A 14,265-nucleotide genomic window follows, 5' to 3' on the forward strand; every position below is an offset into this window, starting at 1 on the left:
AACACCAGCACCACTCTAGCTCCGTGAGCTTCAGTGGAAGGAGGGGAAGGATAAGTAGGGTGGGCTCTATGACATGGCTTTGATGAAGCTGACTGCCCATACAAATACTGGTGGTTAAGCACCTAGAAAGCAAATGGCTACAAAAGCTGCTCACAAGTGTGTACCCTCTAGTGTAGGGATGAGGACATTTCACGTACAGGCCTGATACTGTGATACTTCGTGAAACTAGAATTATCTCACTAATACTCCCACATCATAAACTACATAGTCATTTTATTAAATGCAGAAAAACTATTTGATAAAATTCTATACCCTTTCATGATAAAGTAAAACTTCTGTGAGAGCTGAAGATGGCCAAGCAGATTTATCACTGTTTCTCTTCTTTCTACAGAGAACTGGAATGAGAAAATGTGTTTTGAGGTGAATGCCCAAGGAAGAACATAGCAACTTAACAAAGAAGACATGAGGATCTCATTAGACACACAGATATGGTGTAACACAAGAAGAGGGGACATGTGCATTGGCAACCAGGACCCTGGCTCCATGGCTGGGGCAAAGCCCCATTGCAGAGGGAAGACCCATTAGACTCAATCTCCAGTGAACTTGACATTGGCAATCGAGCCACAGAAGGATTCACTGAAATCCTAGATTTGAGTCCCAACAAGGGGAGCTACCTGGAGTATACAGAGACATTTGATACGGAGAAGAAATTCACATTGTCTCCTCCCACCAGCTTCTGGAGCACAGGCTACAGAAGTGTGGTGTTACTTTGAGATAGAGACCACTGTAAAAAATCCTCACTCCCATTGAAGGCTCCAGTGCTGGGGTAGTCCCATCCATGAGGTCTCAGAGACATTTCATCACATCAGCACAGAAGGTCTGATGCCTCAATAACTCAAGTAGACTCACTGATAACAGGGATGCCATTACCGTCTTCCAATGTTCAGTACTACACGGGAGGTGGTTTGGCACAGTAGGGTGGGTTCTGCTTTCAAGACTTGGAAACTAGGATGCCTGCTCTTGGGGATATGGGGCCACTCCCTGCAGTCCATCTTTCCTCTTAGGGTGGTGCTCTCCAGCACTACGCCGGTGTCCACTTTGGCCCGAGCATCTCTCTCTCCAAGCCTTTAATGAATGTTGCGTAGCGCCAACCTGCTACCATACCCAACCCAATATATACCAACAAGGTAATGCCACCTTATCTATCCTGGCATACCCCCAGCCCTGGTTCTCATGCTCACTCTGCCAGGCATGCTCCCTGCCCTAGACCCTGTACCTGCCAGGGGTTTCTGCTGTCCAGCCTGACACGACTCACACTGAGCCGTGGCACTTGCCAGCTGGTGATTCAGTCTAACCGAGCTGGCCCACATCCATTCTGGCTCTTATGTGCATTAGCAGTGCAGCAGCCCAGTACAACCTGGACTGCCCCAGTCCCAGATCTCATGCTCACCAGTGGAAGCAGCAGCCTAGCAAGGGAGTCCCCGAAGTTCTCCTACCAGGCCTGCTCCCGGCCCCGTTTGAGATGGCCCATTCCAGCCCATTCCCAGTTCCAACTTTCACCAGCAGATGCAGCAACCTCATTCAACCTGGTGGCATTTTTTTCTTTCTTATTATTTCTATATATACATTTGGGGGCCTGGTGCGGTAGCTTAGTGGCTAAAGTTCTTGCCTTGAACACACTGGGATCCCATAGGGGTGCCGGTTCTAATCTCGGCAGCTCCACTTCCCATCCAGCTCCTTGCTTGTACCCTAGGAGGGCAGTCGAGGACAGCCCAAGACCTTGGGACCCTGCACCTGTGTGGGAGATCCAGAAGAGTTCCCGTCTCCCAGCTTCTGACCAACCCAGTCCTGGCTTTTGCAGCCATTTGGGGATGAATCAGCAGATAAAATATCCCTCTTTGTCTCCCTTTTTCTCTCTATAACTCTGCCTTTCAAATATAAATAAATAAGCAAGCAAAACAATTAAATCTTTTTAAAAGAAATTGAAGATTAGAAATAGTTCACATAAAACAGATGAATTACTAAATACATTTTTAAAAAGACTTATTTCTTTAAGATGTATTTATTTTTATTGGAAAAGTGTATTTATATAGAGAAGGAGAGACAGATATTCCATCCACTGGTTCATTCCCCAAATGACCATAGCTGCCAGAGTTGAGCCAATCTGAAGCCAGGATCTAGAAGCTTCTTCTGCATTTCCCATGTGGGTGCATGTTTTTAAGTCTCTGAACCATGCTCTGCTGCCTTCCCAGGCCACAAGCAGGGAGCTGGAGTGGAAGTGGAGCAGCCAAAATAAGAACTGGCATCCATATGGAATGCCAGTGCTTGTGAGGTGGAGAATTAGCCTGTTGAGCCATTAGGCTGGCTCCCCTAAAATTTATTTATTTGCTTGAAAGGAAGAGTTACCTGGAAGGAGAAGGAGAGGCAGAGAGAAAGAAAAATCTTCCATCTGAAAGAAAAATCTTCCATCCTTAAATGGCTGTAATGACTAAATTGGGCCAGGCCTAATCTGGGATCCAGGAGTTGTGGTTTTGTTGTTGTTGTTTTGTTTTGTTTTGTTTTTTGTCTCTAACATGGGTGCAGCATTCCAAGTACTTGAACCATTTTCTGTTGTTTTTTTTTTTTTTTTTTAGGTTTATTTATTTTATTGGAAAAGCAGATGTACAGAGAGGAGAGGAGACCAGAAGAAGATCTTCTGACCATTGATTCACTCCCTAAGTGACTGCAACTGCCGGTGCTGCACCGTTCCAAAGCCAGGAGCCAGGAACTTCTTTCCAGGTCTCCCACGTGGCTGCAGGGACCCAAGGCTTTGGGCCATCAACGACTGCTTACCCAGGTCACAAGCAGGGAGCTGGCCAGGAAGTGGAGCAGTCGGGATAAGAACCAGCGCCCATAGGGGATCCTGGTGTATTCAAAGCGAGGACCCTAACCATTACGCTATGGTACCGGGCCCTCTGATGATTGTCCATGTGCATTAGCTGGATGGGAAGTGGAGCAGTCAGGATTTGAATATGAGCCCATGGATAGCTTATCCCACTATGTCACAGAGCTGGCTCTATTAAAAGTATTTTCTAGGAATTCTATTCAACAGAGTACTTTCAGAAAATTATAATATTAAAACTATTTAAGTATACAAAGTAATGGCATACAAATTTGTAGAAATATTGTAAAAGAGGCCCGGCGCGATGGCGCAGTGGTTAGGTCCTTGCCTTGCACGCCCGGGATCCCATATGGGCACTGGTTCTGATCCCGGCAGCCCCGCTTCCCTTCCAGCTCCCTGCCTGTGGGCCGGGAAAGCAGTCGAGGACGGCCCAAAGCTTTGGGACCCTGCACCCGCGTGGGAGACCCAGAAGAGTCTCCTGGCTTCGGACCGGCATAGTATCGACCGTTGCACTCACTTGGGGAGTGAATCATCAGACGGGAGATCTTCCTCTCTGTCTCTCCTCTCTGTATATCCGCCTTTCCAATATAAATAAAATAAATCTTAAAAAAAAAGAAATATTGTAAAAGGTATATATAAATATAAAAACTAAAAGAATTGAAAAAATAGTTGATGGTAGGTACAACTATAGATGATTTATTCAATTTTATTCCTGTTATTGTTAAATTATTTTCTGTGCAGTTATTTTTATAACATGTGCTATGATTGCTGATGACTCTGTATGTGTATATGTGGGCAATGTATGTTTATTAGAAAATAAAAGGAAGCAGTAAGCCTGTATTACAAGATTATGACTATTTGTTTCAATTTGAAGTAACATGAACATGGTTCTACAGACTAAATAAGTGAAAAAATAAGATAGAGTGTTTCTAACAGAAAAATGATTATTTGATGTATCTAACAAAACAGCTGTTGACTATTTTATGAACATTACATTTTGAAGAAAACAAATGATTAAAAGAATTCTTGGTGCTTGCTTTGGCAGCATATATACTAAAATTGGAATGATACAGAGGAGATTATAATGGCCTCTGAGCAAGGATGACACACAAATTTGTGAAGCATTCTATATTTTTTGTTTTTATTTTTATTTCTTCAAAAAAGTTTTTTCTTATTAATTTCTTCACTGACTCATAGGTCATAAAGTAAGTAGCATTGCTTGCTTCAAGAAGGTTTTTGATTTTCTTTTTCATTTCTTCAGCAATACATCAATCATTATATAACTTGAGATTATTGTATGTTTCCTATTTTTTTCCTTATTGCTGATTTTGCTTTATGCTTTTCCATGTAACAGGATGTATAATAACTGTGTAATAGGGACTGTCATGTCCAGATGTGAAAATAAAATGCAGTGTGCCTCTCTACTTCAAAATCAAAGATGGACTTCAATGAAATTGTTCACTATATCTTGACTATAGGTTGATAGAATCTGCCATTGGCCATACCTGCAATGTCAAGATACATTTAAGGAGCAGAATGACAGACTTACGACTGCTTATAGGACTATACTACTGTAATAATATGGGGAACAAATGCGGGTGAGAAGACTTAGGAAGAGTAGAAGGGAAATTCTAGGCTCTATGAAACTGCATTGTAAAATTTTGAAAAATTGTGGGTGGATAAAATTGGACAGCCATCAACAATAGGAGAAAAATGCCTTTCTCCTTGTAAAGACTCCTTGCAATAGTAACTTTCGTACAGCTCCCTTTAGGGCCTCATTCCTCAGACTGTAGATAACAGGATTGAGCACTGGGGGTATTACTGTGTAAAAGACAGATACCACAAGGTCAGAAGCAGTTGGAGAATCTGAAGTTGGTTTTAGATATGCAAAGCTTCCTGTGGAAAGATAGAAAGAGACTACAAAGAGGTGGGGCAGGCAGGTAGAGAAGACCTTTGACTGGCCCTCAGCAGAGCGTATTCTTAGAACAGTGGAGAAAATGTGAATATAGGAGACTATAATAAAGACGAAGCAGATAAATGCCATCACAGCCATGCAAGCAGATGCTCCAATCACCCTAAAATAATCATGGGCGCAGGAGAGCTTTGCCAACTGAGGGACATCACAGAAGAACTGGTGAATAATTTTGGCTCGACAGAATGTAATGGAAAATGTAGCGGCTGTGTACAAAGTTCCAGAGATGCTTCCACTTAGCCATGCAGCTATCACAATCCACTTACAGCTTGTAGGACACATGATGATCTCATAACGTAGTGGCAGGCAGATTGCTGCGTAGCGGTCATAAGACATCACTGTGAGAATGGCCATTTCAATCCAGGCGAAAGATGTGAAGAAGAAAATCTGAAGCACACACTGACCATATGAAACGTAGCCATTGTGTGTCAGTGAGTTGTCAATGGACTGGGGAACTGTGACAGAAATAAAGGAAAGGTCCAGAAGGGACAGGTGCCTCAAGAAGTAATACATTGGGGATTGGAGACTCTGGTCTAGGATCGTGATGATGATAATAGTGAAGTTACCCATCAGGGCCAATAGATAGATCCCCAAGAAGAGCAGAGCATAGCAGATCTGCAGCTCCTGATCGTCAGAAAACCCCACGAGGAGGAATCCATCCATCGTGGTCACATTTGTCATAGTCACTCTGAAGATGAAATCGAGGTGATGACTGAAAGACAGAAGCATATGAGAAATGTAATCCAGAAATATTAAATTAAATATTTATTCATCATCAGCAACTAATTCTTAGCTTATAGTATCTAATGGGTGTGTTCTTAATGCTGGGGAGCAAGGGGCCAAAGAGGAAACTCTGCATTTCTTATGCTCAAGGAGCTCACAGTCGTCACAAGCAGTAAGAATATTTTCAAGAAACTGGCTTTGTCAGGAAAATAGAGTTGTATTTACTGCCTGGGAAAACATCTAACTCCATGTTTTCAACAGGAAAACCTGTTGTTGTGATGAAGAGAAAGGCAGTGATGGGCTCTGGATTAAGGGTGTTGGAAATTGGAGGAGTTGCATTTCAGCAGCACATTGCTTTGTTTTGGAGGAAAGATACTATTGGAAAGTGAGATGAAGGGCTGGTTTGTTGGGCAAGGTAACAACAAATGCTGCTATCAGAAAAGTGCTGTGCTGTTGCAGGCACACCCTCTGAAGCTGTGGAGCCAAAGGCCAAACTCAGTAACATTATTATTCTTCCAATTAACATTTTGTTGGATGGGCACTTCATTATAATGATGAGAAAACCCTTTTGCAAAGGGATTATTTACTTAGATGTCATTTTCGGATGCAGGGTTTAGACGGATGGTATTAAGAATATTCTGGTGTTTAACGGCTTTCTCTGAATCTTCATTTTAACTTCTCTTATCATGTGTTTTCAGTTGAAGACACTGAGTCATTTTGGTTGTTCAGTATAATCAAAGAAGAGAAAGACAGTGATTGAAATGAAGTAATTTTAAATCTGAAAATAAACTATCCATATCCAATGTATAATGTAAGAGAAAATCTAGGAGCTGGATTGTTGGCTTATCACATTAGTCTCTTGTGTGTAGAGCTAGCATCTCACATGGTTGCTGATTCGAGTTCTGACAGATCCACTTCCAATTTAGTACCTTGCTAATGGCCCAGGAAGGTGCAGAAGATGATTCAAGGTCTTGTAGCTTCATGTTCTTGCATGTTTTCATTCAATCTGATAGTTCTAAGATGAACTTTAAATCTGCCATATCAAACAGTCCCTTTAAACTTTATGGTAATAAGCCTGAGTGAAATATCACCATACTTCTTTGTCTCTTCGTTATCTGACCTCTGGCAGAATCTTGACTGACTTTGAGACCAATAAAGCATCTCTCTTTGTTAGAGTGGCTTCAGCTAGTGATTGAATAGCCACCCTCACATGCTTCTTTTATAGTGTCTAAGGCCACTCTGTGCCTCTCACTTCTGCGAAGAGGGAAACTGGTGAGCCCGGCAGTGTCTGCTTTGCTTAATGTCCCAGCAGCCTCACTTCCCATCCAGCTCCCGGCTTGTGGCTTGGAAAAACAGTTGAGGACATCCCAAAATCTTGGGGCCCTGCACCGGTACAGGAGACCTTGAACAGGCTCCTGGTTTAGGATTGGCGCGTCTCTGGCCATTGCAGCCATTTGGGGAGTAAATCAATTTATGGAAGATCTTCCTCTCTGTCTCTCTTCCTGTCTTTATAATATGACTATCAAACAAAAAATTCAGTGAAACTGGCATCCTAACTCTCCATATCTACTTTACTTACTTGTTTGCTGAATTACATTTTTATTTACTATCTTACAGAGATTATTGAATTAAGAATGTTATTTTAAAAAGGATGTCAAAGTAACTAATCATTTAAATTTTTTTTAATTGCCACATTTGAAGGTCTCTTCACTCCTCACATGTGAATTTGAATCACCTGTTTAATACAATCAGAATATCCTGAAATTTATTAATTGACATTAAAACTCTCTTTAAATCACATGAATAACTGTTTCTCTTAGGAGGTAAATATATTAAGCTCTGATATTTTGTTTGTTTTTTTTGTTTGTTTTTAGGAAAAAAAATCTAAGCTCAGAATACTTAGCTAGCAGAATCGAGATCTGAGCCCTGAATCATTGGCCTTTGTAATTCCTACCACTGTCTTACATCTAACACCTACCAATATTACTGAAAGACACGAAATAAGACAGCCACAATTCATGAAAGATATTGTTCTCCATTCTATTCTATACTAGTAAAAAATGTGTTATTGAGTTTTTATTTATATAAACTCACGACACATCAACTGTTCTCAATTCCCTCATTTTCCTGAAGTGGGTCATTATTGTAGCACTTTTATATGAATTCAAAATATAGACTTTTATTTATTCACTCATTTTTCTGGAAAATGAACTGCCTTACTCATTAGAACCATAAACTTGCTTTTATGATCTCAATCTGAAGAACGAATGGTGCTATCAGTTTTTCATAAAACATCTCCGTCTTTATTTGAGGCTGGAAAACTCACCACAGATATATTTCCTGCACAGGGAGTTATCAAGTGGCTTCTGGAAGTTCCTTACTTTTAGTCACACAGATGTTTAAAAGCATGCTTCCCTGGAAAACAGAATTGGTTGTTTATCTGGTTTTCTTTCAACATCTTTTATATTGGAAAGCTGAACTGAATGATGACATTAATTGATTTCATCCATCTTTCATCACCTGGGATTTGGAGCCACTGAAGTTTATACACAAAGGTGGAATGACTTGGCAAGATGTGGGTTTTTTTTGCTTTGCTTTGTTTTGTACAGATCTTGTTTTTGCCAACATTAGTGGGCATGTGAAACACCAGTACCTGTACCTCACACTCAGGAATTTTGATTCAGAGTGTCTCAGGCGACAAGCTCCCAGGTTTTGACATTGTTGGCTTGAGTGCCAACTCTTGGTGAATCCCTTTACTAAGAAAATCATGTAGTTGTGAGTGACAAACAGGAAAGTTTAAGTATTTTGAGAATATCTAAATGAATCCCTAATTCTAGGCCTCCAGAGCAAGTAGAAATCAATACTTACTTTTATTTTTTTGTTAGAAATTCAAGCCCTAGGAGCTGATGATGTGCAGCAAATTAAGTTGCGTTGCTGGCATCCCATACCAGAACACCACTGCCAGCTGTTCCACTTCTTTTTATTTTAAAATTGATTTATTTTTATTGTAAAGTCAGATATACAGAGAAGAGGAGAGACAGAGAGTAAATTCTTCCATTCGATGACTCACTCCCTAAGTGACTTCAACAGCTGGAGCTGAGCCCATCCAAAGCCAGGAGGTCTGCTGTGTCTCACACACAGGTACAGGGAACCAAGGCTTTGGGCCACTCTACTACTTTCCAAGGCCACAAGCAAGGAGCTGGATGGGAAGCAGAGCTGCTGAGATTAGAACCGGTGCCCATATGGGATCCTGGCTGCATGTAAGGCAAGGACCTTAACCACTATGCTATCGTGCCGGACCCCAGCTGTTCCAATTTTGATCCAGATCCTTAATGATGTCCCAGGGAAAACAGCAGATGATGGAGCAGTTCATTGGACTCCAGCCTCCCAGGTAGAATACTAGAATGGGCTTGAATTCTTCTGACTTTGGTCTGGACCATCATAGCTAATGTGGCCACTTGGAGAATGAGTCCACAGACAAAACAGGTTAACAAAATGATGACAGAAATCCTTACACATCCCATAGCATTGGGAAGGCAGAGGTTCAGATGGCTGTAAAACACTTGGCCAAGGACCGTTTTCCATAGTGGACAGGCTAAATTTGGTGAGGCATGCACAGAATTAGCACTGTGTGAGAAGAGCAGAGTATGAAGCAGATCAACACTAGACTGGGAGTTTAACCATGGATGCCAGTTTTGTGCAAATATGTCAAATATGTGATGTGATATTTGTGTATGTGTGTATCTGTGTGTCCACACATTTTTTTCCCCTAAGAAGCCACTGAACATTTAGCTTCTAAATTGTTAAAGGGAACGTTTACCTGGGGAAAGTCCAGGAGAGAGTGGGTGCATGCTTCTGTAAATATAGGAGATGAAGATGAAGGGACACCCACTTTCTGCTCTTTATGTGGGTATGACACCTTTGCTACAGGCAATGATAGAAGGTCTAATATTTTGTTGTCTAGGTATATTGAAAAGTTTCTTGGAAGTCTGCTTTTATTCCATAGTAGAGATTCATTTTGTTGATTTTCTTTGATTCCTGGTCATACGGTCTCTATTATAGCTTTTGTTTGTGAGGTTACACATGTAAGTTCATTTACCTTTATTTTTTGTTTTGTGTTTTTGATGGAGTTGTCTCTAATGAGTGAACATATGATATATTTCCTTTTGGATTGGCTCATTTTACTTAGCCTAGTGGTCTTTGGTTGGGCCAATTTGGTTGCAAACAATAGATTTTCATCAAAAGCCCAGGCAATCAAGACCAAAATAATCAACTAAGAAGCTTCTGCATAGTAAAGAGAACACGCGATAAAGTAAAAAAAAGCAAGCAAGCAGAGTAGGAGAAAATATTTGCATTCTATACGACAGAGAGGAGATTAATATCCAAGCTATGTAACAAACTCCACAAAAAAAAATAACAAAACAAACAAATCTGTTAAGAAATGGGTGAAGGAAATGAACAGACACTTTTCAAAGGAACAAATCCAAAAGGTTTATAGACAGATGCAAAAAATGTTCAAGCTCCCTAGCAGCATGAGAAATTCAAATAATAATAATAATAATAATAATGATAGTAATAAGAGTAATAATAAAACACTGAGGCTCCACTTAACTCCAGTGAGAATGGTCTACATACAAAAACTACCAACAACACCAGCTAACAAACATGTGTGAAAAAGGGTACCCTACTCCATTGCTGGTGGGACTGTAGATTGGTGCAGCCACAATGGAAATTGGTATGAAGAATATTCAGACAACTGAAAATTCACCTGCCATATGACTCAGCAACCCCATTTCTGGAAGTATATCCAGAAGATCTGATACATACACAGGAAAAAGAAACCTGTACTCCTGTGTTTATTGCAACACAATCAGCAATTGTAAAAACATGGAAATAACCTAGATGCCCATTGAAACAAGACTGGATAAAGAAACTATGATACATTAATTTTCTGGAATATTATTCAGCTATTAAAATATTTATTTGTTTGTTTTTGGAATGGTGTATTTACAGAGAGAGTGAGAGACAGAGAAAGATCTCCCATCCACTGGTCCTGTCCCCAAATGACCACAACAGTCTGTTGCCTGAATCCAAGAGCTTCTGTGTCACTTACGAGAGTCCATGTTCTCCAGCCTTTGGGCCATCCTCTGTACCATCCTCTGCTGCTTTCCCAGGCTATCAGCTGGGATCTGGATTGGGAGTGGAGCAGCCAGGACAAGAACTGCCACCCACATGTGATGCCAATGCTTGTGAGGAGAATTAGTCAGTTGAGCCATTATGCTGGTCCCAAGAAAGATTTACTTCTTTATTGGAGAGACAGAGTTCCAAAGAAGGAGAGGGAGAGGCAGACAGAAAGGTGTGCTGGCGAACTTCGTAAATAACAATAATCAGGATTGGGCCAGGTCTAAGCCAGAATCAAGCTCTGTCTGGGTCTCCCACATGGATGCAGAGTTTTCATACACATTAACAGATAGCTGGGTGTGAAGTTCTTGAATAGGTGTCCCGACAGAATGCCAGTACTGCAGGTGATAGTGTAACACATTAAGCCACAAGGCTGGCTCCATTAAAAGTATTTTCTATGAAGACCATTCAACAGAGTACTTTCAAGAAAACGATAATATTAAAAACTAAGTATACAAAGTAATGGCACACAAGTTTGTAGAAACATTTAAAACAGGTATACATAAAGGCAAAAACTAAAGCTAAATAATTGAAGGGAAAATAGTTGATGGTGGATAGAATTGGGATCAAAATATCCTGTTTCATTGGCTGTAATTGTTAAATTATTAACTGTGCATAATGCTATGATTATTGATGAGTCTATATATATACATGTGGTTGCATGATGTTTATAGAAAAGAAAAGAAAGCAGTAGGTCTATATTAACTTTATTTTCTAACACTTTGAAATAACAGAACATGGTTTCACTGACTAAATAAGTGAAAAAATAAAAGACAAGTTTCTAAAAGAAAATATTCATTTACCTAAGGAAAAGGCTGCCAATTATTTTAATCAACATTACTCATTGAAGAAACCAGTGTTTAAAAGAATTCTTGGTGCACCATCTTAGACAGCCATCAACAATAGGAGAAAAATGCCTTTCTCCTTGTAAAGACTCCTTGCAATAGTAACTTTCGTACAGCTCCCTTTAGGGCCTCATTCCTCAGACTGTAGATAATGGGATTGAGCACTGGGGGTATTACTGTGTAAAAGACAGATGTCACAAGGTCAGAAGCAGTTGGAGAATCTGAAGTTGGTTTTAGATATGCAAAGATTCCTGTAGAAAGATAGAAAGAGACTACAAAGAGGTGGGGCAGGCAGGTAGAGAAGACCTTTGACTGGCCCTCAGCAGAGCGTATTCTTAGAACAGTGGAGAAGATGTGGACATAAGACAATATAATAAAGACGAAGCAGATAAATCCTATCACAGACATGAAAGCAGATGCTCCAATCACCCCAAAGTAATCATGGGCACAGGAGAGCTTTGCCAACTGAGGGACATCACAGAAGAACTGGTGAATAATTTTGGCTCGACAGAATGTAATGGAAAATGTAGCGGCTGTGTACAAAGTTCCAGAGATGCTTCCACTTAGCCATGCAGCTATCACAATCCACTTACAGCTTGTAGGACACATGATGATCTCATAACGTAGTGGCAGGCAAATTGCTGCGTAGCGGTCATAAGACATCACTGTGAGAATGGCCATTTCAATCCAGGCGAAAGATGTGAAGAAGAAAATCTGAAGCACACACTGACCATATGAAACGTAGCCATTGTGTGTCAGTGAGTTGTCAATGGACTGGGGAACTGTGACAGAAATAAAGGAAAGGTCCAGAAGGGACAGGTGCCTCAAGAAGTAATACATTGGGGATTGGAGACTCTGGTCTAGGATCGTGATGATGATAATAGTGAAGTTACCCATCAGGGCCAATAGATAGATCCCCAAGAAGAGCAGAGCATAGCAGATCTGCAGCTCCTGATCGTCAGAAAACCCCACGAGGAGGAATCCATCCATCGTGGTCACATTTGTCATAATCACTCTGAAGATGAAATCGAGGTGATGACTGAAAGACAGAAGCATATGAGAAATGTAATCCAGAAATATTAAATTAAATATTTATTCATCATCAGCAACTAATTCTTAGCTTATAGTATCTAATGGGTTTGTTCTTAATGCTGGGGAGTAAGGGGCCAAAGAGGAAACTCTGCATTTCTTATGCTCAAGGAGCTCACAGTCGTCACAAGCAGTAAGAATATTTTCAAGAAACTGGCTTTGTCAGGAAAATAGAGTTGTATTTACTGCCTGGGAAAACATCTAACTCCATGTTTTCAACAGGAAAACCTGTTGTTGTGATGAAGAGAAAGGCAGTGATGGGCTCTGGATTAAGGGTGTTGGAAATTGGAGGAGTTGCATTTCAGCAGCACATTGCTTTGTTTTGGAGGAAAGATACTATTGGAAAGTGAGATGAAGGGCTGGTTTGTTGGGCAAGGTAACAACAAATGCTGCTATCAGAAAAGTGCTGTGCTGTTGCAGGCACACCCTCTGAAGCTGTGGAGCCAAAGGCCAAACTCAGTAACATTATTATTCTTCCAATTAACATTTTGTTGGATGGGCACTTCATTATAATGATGAGAAAACCCTTTTGCAAAGGGATTATTTACTTAGATGTCATTTTCAGATGCAGGGTTTAGACGGATGGTATTAAGAATATTCTGGTGTTTAACGGCTTTCTCTGAATCTTCATTTTAACTTCTTATCATGTGTTTTCAGTTGAAGACACTGAGTCATTTTGGTTGTTCAGTATAATCAAAGAAGAGAAATACAGTGATTGAAATGAAATAATTTCAAATCTGAAAATAAACTATCCATATCCAATGTATAATGTAAGAGAAAATCTAGGAGCCAGGTTGTTGGTTTTGCACGTTACTCTCCTGTTACATGTAGAGCTAGCATCTCACACGGGTGCTGATTGGAGTCCTAACAGCTCCACTCCAATCAGTACCTGCCCGGGAAGTAGCAGAAGATGCTTTAAGGTCTTGTGCCCTTGAACCCACATGAAAGACCCAGAGGATTCTCTGGGCTCCTTGCTTCACTCAGCCTAGCTCTGGCTGCTGCAGGCCTTTGGAAAGTGACCAGGAATAGTGATTTCCCTTTCTGTGTCTCTCTTTCTGTAACTGAATTTCAGATTAAAATAAATAAATAAATCTTTAAAAAACTAAAGAGACTCTAAAGAAGTTTTTTTTTTTTTCTTTTAATCTAAATCCCAGAGAAAGTACATAGGACTTTGGAGCATGGAATTAAGAAAATGTTCTACCCTAAATAAAAAATGAATTATATATAAGGACTGACAAGTTATTTAATAAAGAGTGTTTCATGTTTTTAAATTTTATCTTCAGTCTGATACTTCTAAGAAAGAACTGTGAAATCTGCTGTGTCAAACAGTCTGTTTGAACTTTATGGTAATAAACCTGAGTGAAATATCACCATACTTTTTTGTCTCTTAGTAATTTTGACGTCTGTAAGAATCTTGACTTTGAGACTTATAACCCATCCGTCTTCTTTAGAGAGGCTTAGGCTAGTCATTAAATAGCCACTCCAACTTGCTTCATTTTTCTAGTGTCTAATGCCAGTCTCTCTTTTCACAATCCAGGATGACCCTGACCCGTATGGGAGACCCAGAAGAAGCT

The 14,265-nt window shown here is 40.4% G+C and overlaps 2 protein-coding genes and 1 non-coding gene across 3 annotated transcripts; 1 reads left to right on the top strand and 2 right to left on the bottom strand.

Moving 5' to 3' along the window:
• The first annotated feature begins 3,910 nt into the window (after positions 1-3,910).
• LOC121167369 lies at positions 3,911-4,017 on the top strand. Its single transcript, XR_005885580.1, has one exon. It is a non-coding gene; the product is annotated as a U6 spliceosomal RNA (small nuclear RNA).
• Positions 4,018-4,577: 560 nt separating this feature from the next.
• On the bottom strand, positions 4,578-5,534 carry LOC121167326 (olfactory receptor 14J1-like). Its single transcript, XM_040996778.1, has one exon. It carries the CDS (start codon positions 5,532-5,534, stop codon positions 4,578-4,580), a length of 957 nt encoding a protein of 318 aa, XP_040852712.1.
• A 6,119-nt stretch (positions 5,535-11,653) lies between these two features.
• Positions 11,654-12,610, bottom strand: LOC121167327 (olfactory receptor 14J1-like). Its single transcript, XM_040996779.1, has one exon. It carries the CDS (start codon positions 12,608-12,610, stop codon positions 11,654-11,656), a length of 957 nt encoding a protein of 318 aa, XP_040852713.1.
• Between the last annotated feature and the right edge of the window lie 1,655 nt (positions 12,611-14,265).

Source organism: Ochotona curzoniae, unplaced genomic scaffold, assembly GCF_017591425.1.
Source record: "Ochotona curzoniae isolate NIBS_2020 unplaced genomic scaffold, NIBS_Ocur_1.0 patch361, whole genome shotgun sequence".
In the NCBI taxonomy this organism is placed as follows: domain Eukaryota; kingdom Metazoa; phylum Chordata; class Mammalia; order Lagomorpha; family Ochotonidae; genus Ochotona; species Ochotona curzoniae.

Excerpts from the sequence above, each read along its gene's own strand:
- LOC121167326 (XM_040996778.1), bottom strand. The coding sequence starts at position 5,534 with ATGACAAATGTGACCACGATGGATGGATTCCTCCTCGTGGGGTTTTCT.
- LOC121167327 (XM_040996779.1), bottom strand. The coding sequence starts at position 12,610 with ATGACAAATGTGACCACGATGGATGGATTCCTCCTCGTGGGGTTTTCT.